This window comes from Panulirus ornatus, chromosome 18, assembly GCF_036320965.1.
Source record: "Panulirus ornatus isolate Po-2019 chromosome 18, ASM3632096v1, whole genome shotgun sequence".
NCBI lineage: Eukaryota > Metazoa > Arthropoda > Malacostraca > Decapoda > Palinuridae > Panulirus > Panulirus ornatus.
The window spans coordinates 3,120,098-3,145,794 of NC_092241.1; the positions used below are offsets into that span (position 1 = coordinate 3,120,098).

General features: G+C 41.6%; 1 protein-coding gene across 1 annotated transcript in view; it reads left to right on the top strand.

The window, feature by feature from the left end:
* LOC139754958 (sodium-coupled neutral amino acid transporter 7-like) overlaps nt 1–25,697 on the top strand; it is a 151,746-nt gene that overhangs the window by 81,444 nt on the left and 44,605 nt on the right. The window contains exons 9-10 of the mRNA XM_071672784.1: nt 5,457–5,641; nt 20,450–20,531. Coding sequence (XP_071528885.1) covers nt 5,457–5,641; nt 20,450–20,531 — 267 coding nt within the window. The remainder of the gene's footprint in view (nt 1–5,456; nt 5,642–20,449; nt 20,532–25,697) is intronic.

Genomic DNA, 25,697 nt, shown 5'->3' on the forward strand with positions numbered 1-25,697 from the left:
TGAGGAAAGATTGACCAAGAGGATATATGTGTCGGAGGTGGAGGGAACGAGGAGAAGAGGGAGACCAAATTGGAGGTGGAAAGATGGAGTGAAAAAGATTTTGTGTGATCGGGGCCTGAACATGCAGGAGGGTGAAAGGAGGGCAAGGAATAGAGTGAATTGGAGCGATGTGGTATACCGGGGCTGACGTGCTGTCAGTGGATTGAATCAAGGCATGTGAAGCGTCTGGGGTAAACCATGGAAAGCTGTGTAGGTATGTATATTTGCATGTGTGGACGTATGTATATACATGTGTATGGGGGTGGGTTGGGCCATTTCTTTCGTCTGTTTCCTTGCGCTACCTCGCAAATGCGGGAGACAGCGACAAAGCAAAAAAAAAGAAAAAAAAAAATCTAAAAGAAAAGGTGCTTCAAGATGTGCAATAGCAAAGATATAGGTAGCACTCCAGCCAGCAGCATTTGCAAGGTATGAGAAAATAAGAAATGTGTATGGCAGTTTAAGAAAGAAGGAACATAGAAACTTTCAAAAGAATATTGTTGGTAAGATAGGAGAAAATCCAAAATTTTCCATAAATTCTTAAGTCAATTGTTAGTTAAAGAGTAGCTAATCATGCTAAGGGATACAGAGAGAAGAATTGCAGGGAATGATATAGGGATATCTGAGGAGCTACATAACAAGTTAAGAAGTGTTTTCACAGTGGACGACACTAAAGCCCCAACACCAGGTAGATGGAATTGGGAGGGGGTGAAAGTGCTGAAAAGGGCTGTTGATAGGGTCTGGGATGTCTGATCAGTACTTGGTGAAGGCAAGGATGGAGATTTGTAGCAGTTTCATAAAAGAGGAAATTATATGAATGAGAACGCAAGTGACTTGTGTGAAGAAATGCAAGGAGAGATTGGGTGTAGAATGGCAAAAGGTGAGACAAAGCAATGGGAGTAAGTGAGATATGGGAGGTATGTAAGGAAGCAGTACTGGCATGTGCAAGAGAAGTGAGTGGCAAGCGAAGAAGGGAGGTGGGCATGTGAGAAAGGGTAATGAGTTGTAGGATGATAAGTAAAGTTGTTAGTGGAAGAGAAAAAAGAGGTGTATGGGGAGTACTTACAGGGAAAGAATGCAAATGACTAGATGTACAAGACATAGCAGCAGGATGTCAAGGGGAAGGTGCAGGAGTTTTAAGATTTAAGAGGACAGATTAGATTTGGGGTAAGGGAGTATCAGTAAATTTCAGAGAGAATAAGATGTTTTGAAGGAGTTGATTGGTATGAGATAAACAGGAGAACAATTGGGTACATCAGTGAAGAGGGCAAAGGGGAAAGTGGTAACAGATGGATTGAGTATTTTGAAGGACTGTTGAATGTGGTTTGATTATTAAAGTGGCAGATATGGAGTGATTGGTTTTGCGAATTATGCAAAGTGAGAGAGTCATAGAGAGTGGTTTGGTGAAGAAAGAAGTGGTGGTGAGTTCTTTATATAAAGTGGAATGTGGCTGGAGTAGATGGTATTGCAATCGAATTTCTGAAGAAAGGGGATGCCTTTGTTGTTGATTGGTTAATTAGGATTTTCATTGTATGTATGCTTGTATGCTTATATGTATGCTTGAGGATTGGCAGAATGCATGTATAGTGCCATTGTATAAATCCTAGGAGAACAAGGGTGTGTTTGAACTGTAGAGATATAAGTTTGTTGAATGTACCTTGTAAAAGAGTGGTGATTGAGAGGGTGAAGGCATGTAAAGATCATATAAAGATTAGAGAGGAACAGTGTAGTTTCAGGAGTGACAGAAAATGTATTTGCTTTTCAGGATGTGTGTGAGCAATAGAGAAACAGAAGGATCTGTATATGGCATTTATGGATCTAGAGAAAGCATAATAGTAAAGGCATGTAAAGATTGGGAAGGAAAAGTGTAGTTTCAGGAATGACATAGGATGTATTTGCTTTAAAGAATGTGTGAGGAGTAGAGAAATGGAAGGAATTATACAAGGCATTGATGAATCTAGAGAAACCATAATAACCATAAAACCATAATAATGTTCAAAGGCCTTAGAAATATATGGCATGGAAGGAAAGCTGCTAGAAGCAGAGAGAAGTGTTCACCGAGAGTGTAATACATGTGTGTGAGTAGGTAGAGAGGAAGGTAAGCTGTTCTTAGTGAAGATGGGTCAACAACAGGGGTGAGTGATGTCACCTTGTTGTTTGGATGGGGTGGTGAAGTAGGTAAATGCATTGGTCTTGGAGAGAGGGATGAGGGGGACCTGGGAAGTTTTGGTTGTTGTTTGCTGACAATACATTGCTGGTGACAGATTTGAGTGAGAAACTGCAGAAGTTGGTGTTTGATTTTGGAAGAGTGTGAAAGAAAGTTGAGAATAAATGTGAATATAAGCAAGGTTATTAGGTTTATCAGTACATAGGGATTGGTTAGTTGGAGTGCAAGTTTGAACGGAGAAAATTTGGAGGAAGTTGAGTGTTATACCTGAGAGTGGACATGGCAGCGAATGGAACAATGGAAGCAGATTTGAGTTGAAGGTTTGATGAAGGTTAAGGAAGCATTGAGGTGTGTGTGGAAAAGAGAGTATATTATCTGGAAGTTCAAAAATAGGTATGTGTAAAGGTATAGTAGTCCCAACAGTTTTGTATAGATATGAGGCAGGGGCTTTTTGAATGAGGATGTGCAGAGTGTGGAAATGATGGAAATGAAATATCCATGCACATTATGGGGCATGAGGTGGTTTGATTAAATAACAAAAGGATAAAACAGAATTGTGGTAATAAGTAGAGTGTGATTGAGAGAGCTTAAGTGGGTTTGCTGGAATGCTGTCTGGAAAGAATGACTAAGGAGAAGTTGACAAAAAGAATTTGTGTCAAAAGTAGAGGGGACAATGAGAAGGGGAGGCCAAATTGGAGATGGAAGGATGGAGTAAAAAAGATTATGAGTGTTTGGGGCCTGAACATGCAGGAGGGTGAAAGGTATGCATGGAATAGATTGAATTGGAGTGACAAAGTACAGAGGGGCAATTTGCTGTCTGTAGACTGCATCAGGGTAAATGGAACAGCTGGGGAAAACCACAAAGAGGTCTGTAGGGTTTGGTTGTGGATAGGGGCTGTGGTTTTGGGGAATCATATATAACAACTAGAGAATGATTGTGAGTGAGTGAGTCCTTTTCTTTTCTTCATTTGTTCATGATGTTACCTTGCTCATGTGGGAAATGGTGAACAGGTATGAAAAAAAATCTAAGAAGGATACAAACAAAATTGTAAAAGGACTTGACCCATACAAGGCTTGTGGTCCTGATGAAATTTTCCCATAAGTGCTGAAGATAAACCTCTTGAAATAGATATCATTAAAGAGAGGAAGAGTGCCAAGGGAATGAAAAAAGGTAAACGTCATACGTATCTACAGGTGATCCTTGCAGAGCAGTGGTTCACAGAACAATGTTTAATGATAGCAACATCTGCCCAGAAGTACTAAGTTCCAATTCTTAGAGGTTTTGTCTAAAACTTCTTGCTTTTCCTGATAAAATATGAGTCTGACATTAATTAGAGCATAGAGTTTACAGGATTGATCAGGAGCTCACTTAAACATCATCAAAAAGGAACACCTGAAAGTCTCATCTGTTAGAAAAGCAAAATAGATGCAACAGAATAAAGAAATCAGGGTTTCTCAGAGTCTTTTGCCTGTTGACATTAAGGTGGATTCTGTTGTGAAAGAACTCCCTAGAAAAGGCTCTATCAGCCATCTGAAAGTGATAGTCTTCGACTTAGATTACTTAAAAGTTATGTTAGTAATGTCAAAAAACAGGAAAAATCCACCCTAAAATACCCAAATATGTATTGTAACACAAAGACATGCCAAAAAAACTTGAAGAAATTCACATAACAGTTACTCCAATCCGACCAGTTGAATAGCATTGCTGGAGGTGACTCCCTCATTAGCAATTTGATGATGTGTTGGATGTAGGAGCCAGGGATGTGAGCTTTCACTCCTCCAGCGCTGATGACCCAGGCTCACAAATGGAAACATATCTGTGTGAGAAGATGGAAGATTACCCAGAAGTGTGGGATATGTATAGAAAGATTCTTCTTCTATTCCATGGTCAGGGTAAGGTTGAGCACAATTTTCAGTACACAAAAAGGTGAAATTTGCAACTGCAGGAAGATACCAAGTTGCACATAAACGGATGCATTATTATGTCACTATCTTTGGAGTCTATGATGTACCCATCACGAAAGACTTGGTGAGCTTTGTTGTAGCTACAAAGGCTAAATATAGAGCTTATAGATAAGAGGGAAAGAAGAAAAAGATGACAGACCAACAATGCCTGAGGAAGAAATGAGAAAGAACTAGGAACAATTAAGAAGAAGGAACTCTTCATGAAATGTGCATGTGGCAAGATGGAGATGCAGACAAGTTGGCATGGACAGTAGGGAAAACTGGGAGTTACATGGGAGACCTTTCTTCAAAATCAGGTACAGGGAGAAAAGACTGAAGGAGAGGAAGTCAGAATTGAAGGATGTGGAATTACAAATTAAAGAGAAAGGTGAAGAGTTGAAGCTCATGCCATGCCGATCTTTAAACACTTGTAGCAAATAGCACAGAGCATGACATTGGGAAAGAATTTTGTTCATTGGTCATGATATTCTTAAAAAGCCTTAAAAAAGTCTTCAGTAGGGACCATGATCTGTACATCTGTCGTCCCACAGTTTAGTTTTTGCAAGTTAAATGCAAAACTCATTGTCCAGTTTTATTATAATTTGGTATGATGGAAGAAATTTTAAAGGAAGATAAAGATCACCACTGATTTTAGTCAAAAGGTATAAGGTCAAGGTTACTGCTGCACCTTTAATTGATTTTGGAGGTGATTTCATTTCCTTGAAATGATTTAAGTTCACTGTAATGAACATCTTCAATAGGTGGCATGAAGTTAAAAGGTCAGAGATCAAGGAAATAGCATTGTAAGGTAATAAAACAAAGAAAAAATTAATGCAGTAAGCAGGGCACTCTGTGATGGAGGCGGGTATAGCCAGCAACAGCTTGGTGTGATGGGAGGTTCAGAAAAGGGTGTAGCCAGCAATTGCTGGGCATGGTTGGAGCTTCGGAGGTGGATGCAACCAGCAACATAAAATTCTCATCATATTTTCAGATTTGATTGTTCTGTAGTTTATAAACTGAATGAGAGAAGTCATGAACAGTCACATGGGCCAGGGTATGAGTATTTCAGTGATTTAACCGAGGAACTTAGCATGTGACAGTTAGCAGACATTTTAATCTAGCTTAAAAGATTCCAGTAGTATAACATCCATTAGAATTTGTCCTTAAGTCATGAAAGAAATCTTAATGTATTTTGGACTTTATCACAGGAATATGCCATTTCAACTTGGAATTCTTTTTATATTCATGTGACTTATACCTTTCATAACAGTACTGAATCTCTGTAAATTTTTCCAGGCATGTGTTTCAGCAGTTACAGGCGTGCTTATTAGTATATACCATTTCTGCCAATTATGGTTACATGACGTTTGGTGCATTGGTTGATGGTGATGTGCTGCTATCATATGATGCAACAAAACCACAAGTTCTCATTGCCGTGATTCTTTTGGCCATTAAATCCTGGACAACTTATCCAATCTTGTTATTCTGTGTGAGGTATTGTCTTTTTTGTTTTGTATGTCTTCAAAACAGTCAAATTATCTGTGAATATATTGTGTTGAAACTAGTGTATGTTGTATGGTTCACTTTACCACTTTAAATCATTAAATAAAGACATTAAATCCTGCAACAAAGTCTTATGTGGCAATGAGGATTATGATGAAGTGCCCTGCTTCAGATATGTCAGTCTCAATTTTGATATATGTAATTTCAAAAGATTGTTCTTTCAAGCAACTTTTGCTGTGTCTATTTTGCTGAGGGGTGTGATGTGAACATACTGTTTATTAATCCTTAAAGGACCCCAGCTTTACTTGTACACTTCACAGATAACTCATTCTCACAGCCTGGATTAAGACTTGACCTCTGTTACCTATCCCATGTCTATTTTTCAGTTGAATAGGTCCAGAATGGAAAGACTATGTTTTACCTTAATCCCCCATTCACCTTTATACTCGCACTTTTACCCTTCTTGAGATTTGGCTCGCTGTACCTTAATCCCCCATTCACTTCTTTAGGTGAACTTTTACCCTTCTTGAGATTTGGCTCTGTAACTCATGATAAGATGTTATTCTATCCAGTGATGCTCTTAGACATTTATCTAGGGGGAAGAATTGAAGGTAGTTGGTTTAAGTACATTTCCCATGCTAGAGTGTATGATGAACTTATCTCAGCTCTTTCCAGCATATTTTTGGAAATTGGCAGGTAATTAAATCTTTTATATCATTTATGTATTGTAGTTGATTGCCATTTCCTGCACTAGTGAGGTAATGCCAGGAAACAGACAAAGACCCATCCACTCATTTTTTTTTTCTTATTATACATAGTCACTGTCTCCCGAGTTAGTGAAGTAGCGTAAAGAAACAGACGAAAGAATGGCTCAACCCACCCACATACACATGTATATACATACATGTCAACACACTCACATATACATACCTATACATCTCAACGTATACATATATATATTTTTTTTATTTTTTTTATTATACTTTGTCGCTGTCTCCCGCGTTTGCGAGGTAGCGCAAGGAAACAGACGAAAGAAATGGCCCAACCCCCCCCATACACATGTATATACATACGTCCACACACGCAAATATACATACCTACACAGCTTTCCATGGTTTACCCCAGACGCTTCACATGCCTTGATTCAATCCACTGACAGCACGTCAACCCCGGTATACCACATCGCTCCAATTCACTCTATTCCTTGCCCTCCTTTCACCCTCCTGCATGTTCAGGCCCCGATCACACAAAATCTTTTTCACTCCATCTTTCCACCTCCAATTTGGTCTCCCTCTTCTCCTCGTTCCCTCCACCTCCGACACATATATCCTCTTGGTCAATCTTTCCTCACTCATTCTCTCCATGTGCCCAAACCACTTCAAAACACCCTCTTCTGCTCTCTCAACCACGCTCTTTTTATTTCCACACATCTCTCTTACCCTTACGTTACTCACTCGATCAAACCACCTCACACCACACATTGTCCTCAAACATCTCATTTCCAGCACATCCATCCTCCTGCGCACAACTCTATCCATAGCCCACGCCTCGCAACCATACAACATTGTTGGAACCACTATTCCTTCAAACATACCCATTTTTGCTTTCCGAGATAATGTTCTCGACTTCCACGCATTCTTCACATTCTTGTTGTTCGCTGATGATACAGCGCTGGTGGCTGATTCATGTGAGAAACTGCAGAAGCTAGTGACTGAGTTTGGTAAAGTGGCAAAGTGTGTGAAAGAAGAAAGTTAAGAGTAAATGTGAATAAGAGCAAGGTTATTAGGTACAGTAAGGTTGAGGGTCAAGTCAACTGGGAGGTATGTTTGAATGGAGGAAAACTGGAGGAAGTAAAGTGTTTTAGATATCTGGGAGTGGATCTGGCAGCGGATGGAACCATGGAAGCGGAAGTGTATCATAGAGTGGGGGAGGGGGCGAAAATCCTGGGAGCCTTGAACCTGCCATAAACTGACATTCACTGAGAACCAATCACTTTCCTTTCTTCCTACTCATACACATGCCTTACATCCTTGATAAAGTCTTTTTACTTTCTAACAACTTGCCTCCACACCATATATTCTTAATACCTTCCACAGAGCATCTCTATCAACTCTATCATATGCCTCAAGGGTAAAGGGGAAGAGTGGTCTCGGAATGTCTTGGGAGTAAAGTCAGAGGTTGGTGAGAGGACAAGAGCAAGGGAAGGAGTAGCACTACTCCTGAAACACGAGTGGTGGGAGTATGTGATAGAGTGTAAGAAAGTAAACTCTAGATTGATATGGGTAAAACTGAAAGTGGATGGAGAGAGATGGGTGATTATTGGTGCATACGTACCTGGGCATGAGAAGAAAGATCATGAGAGTCAAGTGTTTTGGGAGCAGCTGAGTGAGTATGTTAGTAGTTTTGATGCACGTGACCGGATATAGGGATGGATGATTTGAATGCAAAGATGAGTAATGTGGCAGTTGAGGGAATAATTGGTGTACATGGAGTGCTCAGTGTTGTAAATGGAAATGGTGAAGAGCTTGTAGATTTGTGCACTGAAAAAGGACTGGAGATTGGGAATACCTGGTTTAAAAAGAGATATACATAAGTATATGTATGTAAGTAGGAGATATGGCCAGAGAGCATTATTGGGTTATGTGATAATTAATAGGCATGCAAAAGAGAGACTTTTGGATGTTAATGTGCTGAGAGGTGCAACTGGAGGGATGTCTGATCATTATCATGTGGAGGCATAGGTGAAGATTTGTAGAGGTTTTCAGAAAAGAAGAGAGAATGTTGGGGTGAAGAGAGTGGTGAGAGTAAGTGAGCTTGGAAAGGAGACTTGTGTGAGGAAGTACCAGGAGAGACTGAGTACAGAATGGACAAAGGTGAGAACAAAGGACATAAGGGGAGTGGGGGAGGAATGGGATGTATTTACAGAAGCAGCGATGGCTTGCGCAAAAGATGCTTGTGGCATGAGAAATGTGGGAGGTGGACAGATTAGAAAGGGTAGAGAGTGATGGGATGAAGAAGTAAGATTATTAGTGAAAGAGAAGTGAGAGCCATTTGGACGATTTTTGCAGGGAAATAATGCAAATGAGTGGGAGATGTATAAAAGAAAGAGGCAGGAGGTCAAGAGAAAGGTGCAAGAGGTGAAAAAGAGGGCAAATGAGAGTTAGGGTGAGAGAGTATCATTAAATTTTAGGAAGAATTAAAAGATGTTTTGGAAGGAGGCAAATAAAGTGCTTAAGACAAGGGAACAAATGGGAACACCATTGAAGGGGGCTATTGGGGAGGTGATAACAAGTAGTGGTGATGTGAGGAGATGGAGTGAATATTTTGAAGGTTTGTTGAATGTGTTTGATGACAGAGCAGCAGATATAGGGTGTTTTGGTCAAGGTGGTGTGCAAAGTGAGAGGGTCAGGGAGAATGATTTGGTAAACAGAGATGAGCTAGTAAAAGCTTTCTGGAAGATGAAAGCTGGCAAGGCAACGGATTTGGATGGTATTGCAGTGGAATATATTAAAAAACGGGGTTACTGTGTTGTTGACTGGTTGGTAAGGTTATTTAATGTGTGTATAACTCATGGTGAGGTGCCTGAGGCTTGGCAGAATGCTTGCATAGTGCCATTGTACAAAGGCAGAGGGGATAAAGTTGAGTGCTCAAATTACAGAGGTATAAGTTTGTTGAGTATTCCTGGGAAATTATATGGGAGGGTATTGATTAAGAGGGTGAAGGAGTGTACAGAGCATCAGATTGGGGAAGAGCAGTGTGGTTTCAGAAGTGGTAGAGGATGTGTGAATGAGGTGTTTGCTTTGAAGAATGTATTTGAGAAATACTTAGAAAAGCAAATGGATTTTTATGTAGCATTTATGGATCTGGACATCTACATACACACACATATAGTAAATATATGTACATACATGTTCCTTCATGGCGGATTCATGTGAGAAACTGCAGAAGCTGGTGACGGAGTTTGGTAAAGTGTGTGGAAGAAGAAAGTTAAGAGTAAATGTGAATAAGAGCAAGGTTATTAGGTAGAGTAGGGTTGAGGGTCAAGTCAATTGGGAGGTGAGTTTGAATGGAGAAAAACTGGAGGAAGTGAAGTGTTTTAGATATCTGGGAGTGGATCTGTCAGCGGATGGAACCATGGAAGCGGAAGTGGATCATAGGGTGGGGGAGGGGGCAAAAATTTTGGGAGCCTTGAAAAATGTGTGGAAGTCGAGAACATTATCCCGGAAAGCAAAAATGGGTATGTTTGAAGGAATAGTGGTTCCAACAATGTTGTATGGTTGCGAGGCGTGGGCTATGGATAGAGTTGTGCGCAGGATGGATGTGCTGGAAATGAGATGTTTGAGGACAATGTGTGGTGTGAGGTGGTTTGATCGAGTAAGTAACGTAAGGGTAAGAGAGATGTGTGGAAATAAAAAGAGCGTGGTTGAGAGAGCAGAAGAGGGTGTTTTGAAGTGGTTTGGGCACATGGAGAGAATGAGTGAGGAAAGATTGACCAAGAGGATATATGTGTCGGAGGTGGAGGGAACAAGGAGAAGAGGGAGACCAAATTGGAGGTGGAAAGATGGAGTGAAAAGGATTTTGTGTGATCGGGGCCTGAACATGCAGGAGGGTGAAAGGAGGGCAAGGAATAGAGTGAATTGGAGCGATGTGGTATACAGGGGTTGACGTGCTGTCAGTGGATTGAATCAAGGCATGTGAAGCGTCCGGGGTAAACCATGGAAAGCTGTGTAGGTATGTATATTTGCGTGTGTGGACGTATGTATGTACATGTGTATGGGGGGGGTTGGGCCATTTCTTTCGTCTGTTTCCTTGCGCTACCTCGCAAACGCGGGAGACGGCGACGAGGTATAAGAAAAAAAAAAAAAAAAAAAAAACATGTTCCTTCTAGGGCTCAGTCCTCAGTTCTTAGCGCTACCTCGCTACTTCATGAAGTGGCGAATATGTATGAGAAATATATACATACACACATGTATATATGGTTGTGTGGAGGAGGGTGGATGTGTTGGAAATGAAATGTATGAGGACAATATGTGGTGTGAGATGGTTTGAATGAGTAAGTAATGAAAGGGTAAAAGAGATGTGGAAATAAAGAGTGTGATTGAGAGAGCAGAAGATTGTGTGTTGAAATGGTTTAGACATATGGAGAGAATGAGTGAGGAAAGATTGATAAAGAGGAGACATATATATATATATGTAAGAGGTGGAAGGAACAAGGATAAATGGGAGACCAAAGTGGAGATGGAAGGATGGAGTGAAAAAGATTTTTAGTGATTAGAGCCTGAATATACAGGGGGTGAAAGGTGTGCAAGGAATAGAGTGAATTGGAATGATTTGGTGTACCAGGGTCATCATGCTGTCAATGGACTGAATCAGGGCATGTGAAGCGTCTGGGGTTAACCGTGGAAAGTTTCTGTGAGGCCTGGATGTGGATAGAGGGTTGTGGTTTTGGTGCATTACACATGACAGCTAGAGACTGAGTGTGAATAAATGTGGCTTTTTTGTTTGTTTTCCTGGTGCTCCTCACTGAAGCAGGGGGTAGCAATGCTGTTTCCTGTGGGGCAGGGCAATACCAGGAATAGATGAAGGAGAGCAAGTATGAATATGTACATGTGTGTATATGTATATGTATGTATATGTGTATTTGTTGATATGTATATGTGTGTGTATGTGCATTTATGTATATATGTATGTGTATATGATGGATGGGCTGTTCTTCATCTGTTACCTGGCACTACATCGCTGATGCAGGAAATGGCGGTCATGTATAATAATAGTATAAAAAAAACATATACATACACATACATAAACATATACTCAAACATATACATATTCATACTTGCTCACCTTCATCCATTTCTGGCACTACCCCTCCCCACAGGAAACAGTAATTTAACACCAGGAAACAGACATAGAAGGGCACATCCATTCTCACTCATTCTGTAGCATTCATGTGTAATGCAACAAAACCACAGCTTCCTATCCACATCACTGTCCATGATTTCCCCCAGACATTTCACATGCCCTGGTTCAGTCCATTGACAGCACATTGACCTCATTATACCCAATTCACTCTATTACTTGCATGCCTTTCATCCTCTTGCATGTTCAGGCCCTGATCGCTCAACATCTTTTTCAGGCCATCCTTCTACCTCCAACTTGGTGTTCCACTTCTCCTTGTTCCCTTCCCCTCTGAAACATATATCTTTTTTTATCATTCTTTCCTCACTCACTCATTCTCTCCATATATCCAAACCATTTCAACACACTCTCTATTGCTCTCTAAAGCATGTTGTTTTTATTTTCACACATCTCTCTTACCCTTTCATTTCTTACTCTTATCAAACCACCTCATACCACATATTGTCCCCAAACATTTCATTTCCAACACATCCACCCTCCTTCGCACAACCCAATCTATAGCCTATGCTTCGCATCCATATGATATTGTGTTTTGGGAGCAGCCGAGTGAGTGTATTAGCAGCTATGATGCACGAGACTGGGTTATAGTGATGGGTGATTTGGATGCAAAGGTGAGTAATGTGGCAGTTGAGGGTAAGATTGGTGTTTTTGGGGTGTTCAGTGTCATAAATGGAAATGGTGAAGAGCTTGTAGATTTGTGTGCTGAAAATGGACTGGTGATTGGGAATACCTGGTTTAAAAAGAAAGATAATTGATAGGCATGTGAAAAAGAGAATTTTGGATGTTAATGTGCCAAGAGGGTCAGCTGGAGGGATGTCTGGTCATTATCTTGTGGAGGCGAAGGTGAAGATTTGTAGAGGTTTTTCAGAAAAGAAGAGAGAATATTGGGGTGAAGAGAGTGGTGAGAGTGAGTGAGCTTGGAAAGGAGACTTGTGTGAGGAGGTACCAGGAGAGAATGAGTGCAGAATGGCAAAAGGTGAGAGCAAATGATGTAAGGGGAGTAGGGGAGGAATGGGATGTATTTAGGGAAGCAGTGATTGCTTGTGCAAAGGATGCTTGTGGCATGAGAAAGGTGGGAGATGGGCAGATTAGAAAGGGTAGTGAGTGGGGGGAGTAAGGAGTAAGATTGTTAGTGAAAGAGAAGAGAGAGGTGTTTGGACTATTTTTGCAGGGAAGTAGTGCAAATGACTGGGAGATATATAAAAGAATGCGGCAGGAGGTCAAGAGAAAGGTGCAAAAGGTGAAAGAGGGCAAATGAGATTTGGGGTGAGAGAGTACCAGTAAACTTTAGGGAGAATAAAAAGATGGTGAAGAGCTTGTAGATTTATGTGCTGAAAAAGGACTGGTGATTGGGAATACCTGGTTTAAAAAGCGAGATATACATAAGTATACGTATGTAAGTAGAAGAGATGGCCAGAGAGCGTTATTGGATTAGGTGTTAATTGACAGGCGCGCGAAAGAGAGACTTTTGGATGTAAATGTGCTGAGAGGTGCAACTGGAGGGATGTCTGATCATTATCTTGTGGAGGCTAAGGTGAAGATTTGTATGGGTTTTCAGAAAAGAAGAGTGAATGTTGGGGTGAAGAGGGTGGTGAGAGTAAGTGAGCTTGGGAAGGAGACTTGTGTGAGGAAGTACCAGGAGAGACTGAGTACAGAATGGAAAAAGATGAGAACAATGGAAGTAAGGGGAGTGGGGGAGGAATGGGATGTATTTAGGGAATCAGTGATGGATTGCACAAAAGATGCTTGTGGCATGAGAAGCGTGGGAGGTGGGTTGATTAGAAAGGGTAGTGAGTGGTGGGATGAAGAAGTAAGATTATTAGTGAAAGAGAAGAGAGAGGCATTTGGACGATTTTTGCAGGGAAAAGAAAGAGACAGGAGGTCATGAGAAAGGTGCAAGAGGTGAAAAAGAGGGCAAATGAGAGTTGGGGTGAGAGAGTATCATTAAATTTTAGGGAGAATAAAAAGATGTTCTGGAAGGAGGTAAATAAAGTGCGTAAGACAAGGGAGCAAATGGGAACTTCAGTGAAGGGCACTAATGGGGAGGTGATAACAAGTAGTGGTGATGTGAGAAGGAGATGGAGTGAGTATTTTGAAGGTTTGATGAATGTGTTTGATGATAGAGTGGCAGATATAGGGTGTCTTGGTCGAGGTGGTGTGCAAAGTGAGAGGGTTAGGGAAAATGATTTAGTAAACAGAGAAGAGGTATTAAAAGCTTTGCGGAAGATGAAAGCCGGCAAGGCAGCAGGTTTGGATGGTATTGCAGTGGAATTTATTAAAAAAAGGGGGTGACTGTATTGTTGACTGGTTGGTAAGGTTATTTAATGTATGTATGACTCATGGTGAGGTGCCTGAGGATTGGCGGAATGCGTGCATAGTGCCATTGTACAAAGGCAAAGGGGATAAGAGTGAGTGCTCAAATTACAGAGGTATAAGTTTGTTGAGTATTCCTGGTAAATTATATGGGAGGGTATTGATTGAGAGGATGAAGGCATGTACAGAGCATCAGATTGGGGAAGAGCAGTGTGGTTTCAGAAGTGGTAGAGGATGTGTGGATCAGGTGTTTGCTTTGAAGACTGTATGTGAGAAATACTTAGAAAAGCAAATGGATTTGTATGTAGCATTTATGGATCTGGAGAAGGCATATGATAGAGTTGATAGAGATGCTCTGTGGAAGGTATTAAGAATATATGGTGTGGTAGGCAAGTTGTTAGAAGCAGTGAAAATTTTTTATCGAGGATGTAAGGCATGTGTATGTGTAGGAAGAGAGGAGAGTGATTGGCTCTCAGTGAATGTAGGTTTGCGGCAGGGGTGTGTGATGTCTCCATGGTTGTTTAATTTGTTTATGGATGGGGTTGTTAGGGAGGAGAATGCAAGAGTTTTGGAAAGAGGGGCAAGTATGCAGTCTGTTGTGGATGAGAGAGCTTGGGAAGTGAGTCAGTTGTTGTTCGCTGATGATACAGTGCTGGTGGCTGATTCATGTGAGAAACTGCAGAAGCTGGTGAGTGAGTTTGGTAAAGTGTGTGAAAGAAGAAAGTTAAGAGTAAATGTGAATAAGAGCAAGGTTATTAGGTACAGTAGGGTTGAGGGTCAAGTCAATTGGGAGGTAAGTTTGAATGGAGAAAAACTGGAGGAAGTGAAGTGTTTTAGATATCTGGGAGTGGATCTGGCAGCGGATGGAACCATGGAAGCGGAAGTGAATCATAGGGTGGGGGAAGGGGCGAAAATCCTGGGAGCCTTGAAGAATGTGTGGAAGTCGAGAACATTATCTCGGAAAGCAAAAATGGGTATGTTTGAAGGAATAGTGGTTCCAACAATGTTGTATGGTTGCGAGGCGTGGGCTATGGATAGAGCTGTGCGCAGGAGGGTGGATGTGCTGGAAATGAGATGTTTGAGGACAATGTGTGGTGTGAGGTGGTTTGATCGAGTAAGTAATGTGAGGGTAAGAGAGATGTGTGGAAATAAAAAGAGCGTGGTTGAGAGAGCAGAAGAGGGTGTTTTGAAATGGTTTGGGCACATGGAGAGAATGAGTGAGGAAAGATTGACCAAGAGGATATATGTGTCGGAGGTGGAGGGAACGAGGAGAAGTGGGAGACCAAATTGGAGGTGGAAAGATGGAGTGAAAAAGATTTTGAGTGATCGGGGCCTGAACATGCAGGAGGGTGAAAGGCGGGCAAGGAATAGAGTGAATTGGATCGATGTGGTATACTGGGGTTGACGTGGTGTCAGTGGATTGAATCAGGGCATGTGAAGCGTCTGTGGTAAACCATGGAAAGTTGTGTGGGGCCTGGATGTGGAAAGGGAGCTGTGGTTTCGGGCATTATTGCATGACAGATAGAGACTGAGTGTGAACGAATGGGGCCTTTGTTGTCTTTTCCTAGCGCTACCTCGCACACATGAGGGGGGGAGGGGGATGGTTTTCCATGTGTGGCGAGGTGGCGATGGGAATGAATAAAGGCATACAGTGTGAATTGTGTGCATGGGTATATATGTATGTGTCTGTGTGTGTATATATATGTGTACATTGAGATGTATAGGTATGTATATTTGCGTGTGTGGACGTGTGTGTATATACATGTGTATGGGGTAGGGTTGGGCCATTTCTTTTGTCTGTTTCCTTGCGCTACCTCGCAAACATGGGAGACAGCGACAAAGCAAAATGAAAAAAATAAAAAAAAGATGTTTTGGAAGGAAGTAAATAAAGTGCATAAGACAAGAGAGCAAATGGGAATATTGGTGAAGGGGGCTAATGGAGAGGTGATAACAAGTAGTGGTGAAGTGATAAGGAGATGGAATGAGTATTTTGAAGGTTTGTTGAATGTGTTAGATGATAGAGTGGTAGATGTAGGGTGTTTTGGTCGAGGTGGTGTGCGAAGTGAGAGGATTAGGGAGAATGTTTTGGTAAACAGAGAAGAGATAGTGAAAGCTTTGTGGAAGATGAAAGCCAGCAAGGCAGCAGGTTTGGATAGTATTGCAGTGGAAATTAAGAGTATATAGTGTGGGAGGTAAGTTGCTAGAAGCAGTGAAATGTTTTTACCAAGGATGTAAGGCATTTGTACGAGTAGGAAGAGAGGAAAGTGATTGGTTCCCAGTGAATGTTGGTTTGTGGCAGGGGTGCATGGCTGCCTCTATGGCTGTTTAATTTGTTTATGGATGGGATTGTTAGGGAGGTGAATGCAAGAGTTTTGGAGAGAGAGGCAGGTATTCCATCTGTTGTGGATGAGAGGGCTGGGGAAGTGAGTCAGTTGTTCACTGATGATACAGCACTGGTGGCTGATTCTGGTGGGAAACTGCAGAAGTTGGTGACCGAGTTTGGTAAAGTGCGTGAAAGAAGAAAGCTGAGAGTAAATGTAAATAGGAACTAGGGTTAATACCCTAGAAGGGTTGAGGGACAAGTTAATTGGGATGTAAGTTTGGATGGAGAAAAACTGGAGGAAGTGAAGTGTTTTAGGTATCTGGGAGTGGATGTATCAGCGGATAGAACCATAGTAGCAGAAGTGAGTCACAGGGTGGGGGAGGGGGCGAAGGTTCTGGAAGCATTGAAGAATGTGTGGAAGGTGAGAATGTGATCCCGGAGAGCAAAAATGGGTATGTTTGAAGGAATTATGGTTCCAACAATGTTATATGGTTGCGAGGCATGGGCTGTAGATAGGGTTGTGGGGAGGAGGAGGATGGATGTGTTGGAAATGAAATGTTTGAGGACACTATTTGGAGTGAGGTGGTTTGATCGATGAATGGTTTGGTCACATGGAGAGAATGAATGAGGAAAGATTGACAAAGAGGATGTATGTGTCAGAGGTGGAGGGAACGAGCAGAAGTAGGAGACCAAATTGGAGGTGGAAAGATGGAGTGAAAAAGATTCTGATTGATTGGGGCCTGAACATGCAGGAGGGTGAAAAGCATGCAAAGAATAGAGTGAATTGGAACGATGTGATATACTGGGGTCGACGTGCTGTCAATGGATTGAACCAGGGCATGTGAAGTGTCTGAGGTAAACCATGGAAAGTTTTGTGGGGCCTGGATGTGGAAAGGGAACTGTGGTTTCAGTGCATTATACATGACAGCTAGAGACTGAGTGTGAACGAATGTGGCCTTTGTTGTCTTTTCCTAGCGTCATCTCGCGCACATGTTTATCTATCTATATCTCTGATGCCTATTCCATTCTGGAACTCCCTCATGATGGTGGCCGTGGCAGTAGTCTCCATAACTAGTGAACTCCAGTGCCACTTCTTAGCCTTTATTGCCTAACCCTTAACAGGCCACTGGCAGAGGACAAGTGTAGCGCAATGTTTGCAGAGGCTCCTACCTAATGTTCCTACTGACTACTACAACCTAATTTTCCTACCGACTATGTTTACCTAATGTTTCTACCTAATGCTCCTACCTATTAATTGCATCTGTTGCTCCAAACATTTTCCCAAAAGGTAGGGCTATCACATAGTGCTCACCACAAGAAAATCTATCGAGTTACAAAGAATGAGCTGTGTGAGTTAAGTGTTGTCAAGTGTTATGTATGACAAGGAGAGATTGAAAGAAAAGACAGCCACGTGGGTCAGAGGAATGCAACTTGACAACCACTGAATTGCTGGCTCGCTAAGCAGCCATCTTTAACCCTTCTGATACCCCAGCATCTTTATGTTTTTAAGAATTTTTTTCTATCCTTCTCACTTGAGTGTTCCACGTGTCCTCTCAGGAGGACTACTCTTTCAAACTAAGTAATACCTGGGCATGAGGATAATGACTTGGATTTGTAATCTTCATCAGAAGATTTACCTTTCTCTTATTTTACCTTTCATGTATGTGGACTTATTTTCTGTCTTCTTGTTTATGCTTGCAATAGCTTTCATTCCTGATGTTATTTGTATGAATTATTTGATTTTTCTTCATGAATACTTACTAGTTTTTCAGGGTATACATATCCAGAAAAAAGCAGTGAGCTGTATGGTTTCAGAAGTGGTAGAGGATGTGTGGATCAGGCGTTTGCTTTGAGGAATGTATGTGAGAAATCCTTAGAAAAGCAAATGGATTTGTATGTAGCATTTATGGACCTGGAGAAGGCATGTGATAGAGTTGATAGAGATGCTCTGTGAAGGTATTAAGAATATATGGTGTGGGAGGCAAGTTGTTAGAAGCAGTGAAAAGTTTTTATCGAGAATGTAAGGCATGTGTACGTGTAGGAAGAGAGGAAAGTGATTGGTTCTCAGTGAATGTAGGTTTGCAACAGGTGTGTTTGATGTCTCCATGGTAATTTAATTTGTTTATGAATGGGGTTGTTAGGGAGGTGAATGCAAGAGTTTTGGAAAGAGGGGCAAGTATGCAGTCTGTTGTGGATGAGAGAGCTTGGGAAGTGAGTCAGTTGTTGTTCGCTGATGATACATCGCTGGTGGCTGATTCGTGTGAGAAACTGCAGAAGCTGGTGACTGAGTTTGGTGAAGTGTGTGAAGGAAGAAAGCTGAGAGTAAATGTGAATAAGAGCAAGGTTATTAGGTACAGTAGGGTTGAGGGACAAGTCAATTGGGAGGTAAGTTTGAATGGAGAAAAACTGGAGGAAGTGAAGTGTTTTAGATATCTGGGAGTGGATTTGGCAGCGGATGGAACCATGGAAGCGGAATTGAATCATAGGGTGGGGGAGGGGGCGAAAGTTCTGGGAGCGTTGAAGAATGTATGGAAGTCCAGAACATTATCTCGGAAAGCAAAAATGGGTATGTTTGAAGGAATAGTGGTTCCAACAATGTTATATGGTTGCGAGCGTGGGCTATGGATAGAGTTGTGCAGAGGAGGGTGGATGTGTTGGAAATGAGATGTTTGGGGACAATATGTGGTGTGAGGTGATTTGATCAAGTAAGTAATAATAGGGTAAGAGAGATGTGTGTAATAAAAAGAGTGTAGTTGAGAGAGCAGAAAGGGTGTTTTGAAGTGGTTTGGTCATATGGAAAGAATGAGTGAGGAAAGATTGACCAAGAGGATATATGTGTCAGAGGTGGAGGGAGCGAGGAGAAGTGGGAGACCAAATTGGAAGTGGAAAGATGGAGTGAAAAAGATTTTGAGTGACTGGCACCTGAACATGCAGGAGGGTGAAAGGCGTGCAAGGAATAGAGTGAATTGGAACAATGTGGTATACCGGGGTCGACGTGCTGTCAATGGATTGAACCAAGGCATGTGAAGCATCTAGGGTAAACCATGGAAAGTTTTGTGGGGCCTGGATGTGGAAAAGGGAGCATTACATGACAGCTAGAGACTGAGTGTGAATGAAAGTGGCCTTTGTTGTCTTTTCCTAGCACTACCTCATGCACATGAAGGGGGAGGGGGTTGTTACTTCATGTGTGGTGGGGTGGCGATGGGAATGATTAAAGGCAGACAGTATGAATTATGTACATGTGTATATATGTATATGTCTGTGTGTATATATATATGTATACATTGAGATGTATAGGTATGTATACTTGCGTGTGTGGACGTGTATGTATATACATGTGTATGTGGGTGGGTTGGGCCATTCTTTCGTCTGTTTCCTTGCGCTACCTCGCTAAGGCGGGAGACAGCAACAAAGGAAAATAGATAGATAAATATACATATCCTGAAATGATCATTGGTTAGTGAACTCAGTAAGACCTTCTAATAGGTTCCAGGCAGTGTTATTTTTAGTAAATAGGATGTTAAGATTTGAACTGATGGACTAGTATTACTTAGAGGCACTGTTTCATTACCAACCCTTAATAGTTTGTACCTTCCTTTATTCCTCTAGATATTTCTTTATGCTGTATATTGCATTATTTTAGGTTGAAGAGAAAAGAAAGTAAGAGGTACAAGTCTTTTACCTCCTTCATGGGATAGGGTTGAATGTGATTAGGAAAAGTCAACTTTTTCTGCCCTCTTTCTTAGGGAAGCTCAGTACTCTTTGCTCTTATGCAGAAAGCTGGCTGAGGTGATGTACATATACAGGGTGTCCCAAAAAGTATGTACTCACTTTTTGACACCCTGTAACTCACTGATTTTTTTTTCTTTTTTCAGATCCAGTTGACCTTGAAAAAAATCCAGTGAGTTATAGGGTGTCAAAAAGTCCCCCCAAAATGTACACACTTTATGACACCCTATAACTTGCTGAATTTTTTTTCAGATCTGATTGACCCTGAAAAAAACTTCAGTGAGTTATAGGGTGTCAAAAAGTGAGTAAAATTTTTCGGGACACCCTGTACACATGGTAGCATGGTTTTCACTCTTTGCTTTAGTCACCAGTGAATCAAACAGCCTTTTATTGTGCACGTAGAATATATGTTCCATCCAAGACATGCTGTTAGGAATAAAAGTTTTATGCCTCCAGATTGTTTTCTCTGATAGAGTGCATTTATTATTGTCTATTTGAATTTGCTTGATTTGCAGGGAAGCAGTGGGAGACTTGTATGTCCAATTAAGATCGCTGTCTCCAGCTGATGCTGCCAGAACGGAATCATCACGGAGAAAGGTAATTGCATAGCATCCTCAGATACTTTTTCCTTTGACACTGCAATATTGTCTTATAGCATTTGTCCAGTCCATCTGCTCATCAAAGTTTTGTTACCCCTGTGGCAGTTAAGGTAATGTTTGGTGTATATCAGCTAAACTTGATATGTAGTAATTTCTTGTCTTAAGAAAGTTTATTGAAGTTTCCGGATGATTAGATCATAGGTCTATTTCATCAAAAAAAAAATCACCATTTTACTGTGGAGGCTCACACTTTTGCATCCCAGCACTTATAGCCACAACTTTCCTTGGAAAATGTTTGTGTGCCTTTTGGCTTTGATACTGAAAGAGAAGAATATGCTTTTTTCTGATGTGTGAGACTGAGCTTTTTCAATGAGAGAAAAATTCTGTAGCCCATACTTGTTTGACGCCTTTGTGAGTGCTGATGATATCTGTACCATATGGAAATATGAGCATAGGTTTAAGTACTTTTTTGGTGGCGGTATGAATTTTGAAGTTTCATTTGGTTATAGTCTATACAGTCCATGTGTAGGCAGATAAAGTCTTGCTAGACTGATCTTTCTTACTTAGAGAAATTTTTAAGTATTCAGTTGTTTCATGCCTTTGCAAGTCTTGATGATATTTTTAGTGTACAGTTGTTTCAAGCCTAGGTTGTTTCAAGCATAGGTTTAAGTACATTTTTGATGTGTTATAGATTGTCAGGTTTCAGGTGGTTATAGGGTCTACACATTCCACATGTGGGTAGATAAAGATTTAGGTATAATATACTTAGTTCTAAAAAAGACTTCTGCTGACTTAGTTGACAAAGAATCTCACATGAGAAGAGTGGCCTGGTATCTGATTGGTGAGAATGTTTTTCTCATCACTATGAAAGTTTACAGAAGGCATCAACTGAGATCTGTCCCATGAAAATCACTGCACTAGAGTTGCCCTCTGTTAGTGGCCTGTCAAAAGTGAGGCACAGATGGCTAAGAAGAGGCTTTGGAGTCTGAATTATGTCAAGGAGTAAAAGAGATGAGTGATTGAGGGTAATGGTACTAAATGAAGGTGGAATGATTGCCGAGAGGAAAAGGAGGGAGTTCCTGGAGAAGTTTAAGAGTTATTCAAGGGCAGGATGTAAGGAAAGAAAGTGGAAATGATTGCTGGTTATGGAAGGAGGAGTGTTGTGGATGGAAATGAATGAAATTTTGGGGAAGAGGGAAAAAAAGATGAACAATTTTGCTATCACCAAGAATGTGGGAGGGTGTTACAGAGCATGGAGGGAAGGTTGTGAGTAGTGTAGGTGAAAGGAAAGATTGGAATTGTGAAGTATTGAGAATACGATGAACATGGTTGTAATGGGTGATATGAATGTGAAAGTGGGATGTGATGAAACTGGCAAGATAATTGGTAAATGGGGAGTGCCTGGAGTAGATGAAAATGGAAGTTTTTTGTCAGTGCCTGTGCTGAAAGGGGTTTATTCCTTGCAAACAACTTTTTCAGCGCAAGATGACCCTCGTGTGTGGTGTAGCAGTTAACATTCCTTACTGTGATGCATTCATGTGCCACCCAGGGTCAAGTTGTAACAGTTGGTTACACAGTCAGTCCAGCTGTCTATCCACCCATAGGAGTTGGTTGATAAAATGAGTACGTGGATCAGGTATTTGAAACGTTTAGGATAAACCATGGAAAGGTCTGTGGGGCCTGGCTGTGGATAGGGTGTTGTGGTATGACAGCTAGAGACTGAGTGTGAATGAATGCGGCATTTTGTCTGTTTTCTTGGTGCTGCCTCTCTGACGCAAGGGGTTGTGATGCTGTTTCCTGTGGGGTGAGGTGGCACCGGGAATGGATGAAGGCATGTTCGTATGAATATGTACATGTGTATATAAGTATATGGTTGTGTGTGTGTATATATATGTATGTATATGTGTATATTTATTTATATGTACATGCATGGGCTTATATGGATATATGAGTGGATATATCTTTCTTAGTCTGTTTCCTGGCGCTACCTCGCTGAAGTGGGAAACGGTGAACAAGTATGATGAATAGAAATGAAATATAATTATCACTGAAGATGGGGAGAAAGAATACTTCCCATATATTCCCTACACGTCATAAGATGTGAGTTGGTGGGGGACTGGAAATCCACCCCTCCAGTTGTTACTTTTCCAAAAGATGGAACAGAGAAGGGGCTAAGTGAGGATTTTCTCTTTTAGGCTCAGTCCTCTGTTCTTAACACAACAATGCTAACATGGGAAATGACAAATATGAAAAAGTATATATATAATATATTTTTTTTTTTTTTTTTTTGCTTTGTCGCTGTCTCCCGCATTTGCGAGGTAGCGCAAGGAAACAGACGAAAGAAATGGCCCAACCCACCCCCATACACATGTATATACATATGTCCACACACGCAAATATACATACCTACACAGCTTTCCATGGTTTACCCCAGACGCTTCACATGCCCTGATTCAATCCACTGACAGCACGTCAACCCAGGTATACCACATCGATCCAATTCACTCTATTCCTTGCCCTCCTTTCACCCTCCTGCATGTTCAGGCCCCAATCACACAAAATCTTTTTCACTTCATCTTTCCACCTCCAATTTGGTCTCCCACTTCACCTCGTTCCCTCCACCTCCGACACATATATCCTCTTGGTCAATCTTTCCTCACTCATTCTCTCCATGTGCCCAAACCATTTCAAAACACCCTCTTCTGCTCTCTCAACCACACTCATTTTATTTCCACACATCTCTCTTACCCTTATGTAACTTACTCGATCAAACCATCTCATACCACACATTGTCCTCAAACATCTCATTTCCAGCACATCCATCCTCCTGCGCACAACTCTATCCATAGCCCACGCCTCGCAACCATACAACATTGTTGGAACCACTATTCCTTCAAACATACCCATTTTTGCTTTCCGAGGTAATGTTCTCGACTTCCACACATTCTTCAAGGCTCCCAGGATTTTCGCCCCTCCCCCACCCTATGATTCACTTCCGCTTCCATGGTTCCATCCGCTGCCAGATCCACTCCCAGATATCTAAAACACTTTACTTCCTACAGTTTTTCTCCATTCAAACTTACCTCCCAATTGACTTGACCCTCAACCCTACTGTACCTAATAACCTTGCTCTTATTCACATTTACTCTTAACTTTCTTCTTTCACACACCGTACCAAACTCAGTCAGCAGCTTCTGCAGTTTCTCTGATGAATCAGCCACCAGCACTTTATCATCAGCGAACAACAACTGACTCACTTCCCAAGCTCTCTCATCCCCAACAGACTTCATACTTGCCCCTCTTTCCAAAACTCTTGCATTCACCTCCCTAACAACCCCTATATATATATATATATATATATATATATATATATATATATATATATATATATATATTTATATTTTTTTATTATACTTTGTCGCTGTCTCCCGCGTTTGCGAGGTAGCGCAAGGAAACAGACGAAAGAAATGGCCCAACCCCCCCCATACACATGTATATACATACGTCCACACACGCAAATATACACACCTACACAGCTTTCCATGGTTTACCCCAGACGCTTCACATGCCTTGATTCAATCCACTGACAGCACGTCAACCCCGGTATACCACATCACTCCAATTCACTCTATTCCTTGCCCTCCTTTCACCCTCCTGCATGTTCAGGCCCCGATCACACAAAATCTTTTTCACTCCATCTTTCCACCTCCAATTTGGTCTCCCTCTTCTCCTCGCTCCCTCCACCTTCGACACATATATCCTCTTGGTCAATCTTTCCTCACTCATTCTCTCCATGTGCCCAAACCATTTCAAAACACCCTCTTCTGCTCTCTCAACCACACTCTTTTTATTTCCACACATCTCTCTTACCCTTATGTTACTTACTCGATCAAACCACCTCACACCACACATTGTCCTCAAACATCTCATTTCCAGCACATCCATCCTCCTGCGCACAACTCTATCCATAGCCCACGCCTCGCAACCATACAACATTGTTGGAACCACCATTCCTTCAAACATACCCATTTTTGCTTTCCGAGATAATGTTCTCGACTTCCACACATTCTTCAAGGCTCCTAGAATTTTCGCCCCCTCCCCCACCCTATGATCCACTTCCGCTTCCATGGTTCCATCCGCTGCCAGATCCACTCCCAGATATCTAAAACACTTCACTTCCTCCAGTTTTTCTCCATTCAAACTCACCTCCCAATTGACTTGACCCTCAACCCTACTGTACCTGATAACCTTGCTCTTATTCACATTTACTCTTAACTTTCTTCTTCCACACACTTTACCAAACTCAGTCACCAGCTTCTGCAGTTTCTCACATGAATCAGCCACCAGCGCTGTATCATCAGCGAACAACAACTGACTCACTTCCCAAGCTCTCTCATCCCCAACAGACTTCATACTTGCCCCTCTTTCCAAAACTCTTGCATTTACCTCCCTAACAACCCCATCCATAAACAAATTGAACAACCATGGAGACATCACACACCCCTGCCGCAAACCTACATTCACTGAGAACCAATCACTTTCCTCTCTTCCTACACGTACACATGCCTTACATCCTCGATAAAAACTTTTCACTGCTTCTAACAACTTTCCTCCCACACCATATATTCTTAATACCTTCCACAGAGCATCTATATATATATATATATATATTTTTTTTTTTTTTTTTTTTTTTTTTTTTTTTTATACTTTGTCGCTGTCTCCCGCGTTTGCGAGGTAGCGCAAGGAAACAGACGAAAGAAATGGCCCAACCTCCCCCCCCCCATACACATGTACATACACACGTCCACACACGCAAATATACATACCTACACAGCTTTCCATGGTTTACCCCAGACGCTTCACATGCCTTGATTCAATCCACTGACAGCACGTCAACCCCTGTATACCACATGACTCCAATTCACTCTATTCCTTGCCCTCCTTTCACCCTCCTGCATGTTCAGGCCCCGATCACACAAAATCTTTTTCACTCCATCTTTCCACCTCCAATTTGGTCTCCCTCTTCTCCTTGTTCCCTCCACCTCCGACACATATATCCTCTTGGTCAATCTCTCCTCACTCATTCTCTCCATGTGCCCAAACCATTTCAAAACACCCTCTTCTGCTCTCTCAACCACGCTCTTTTTATTTCCACACATCTCTC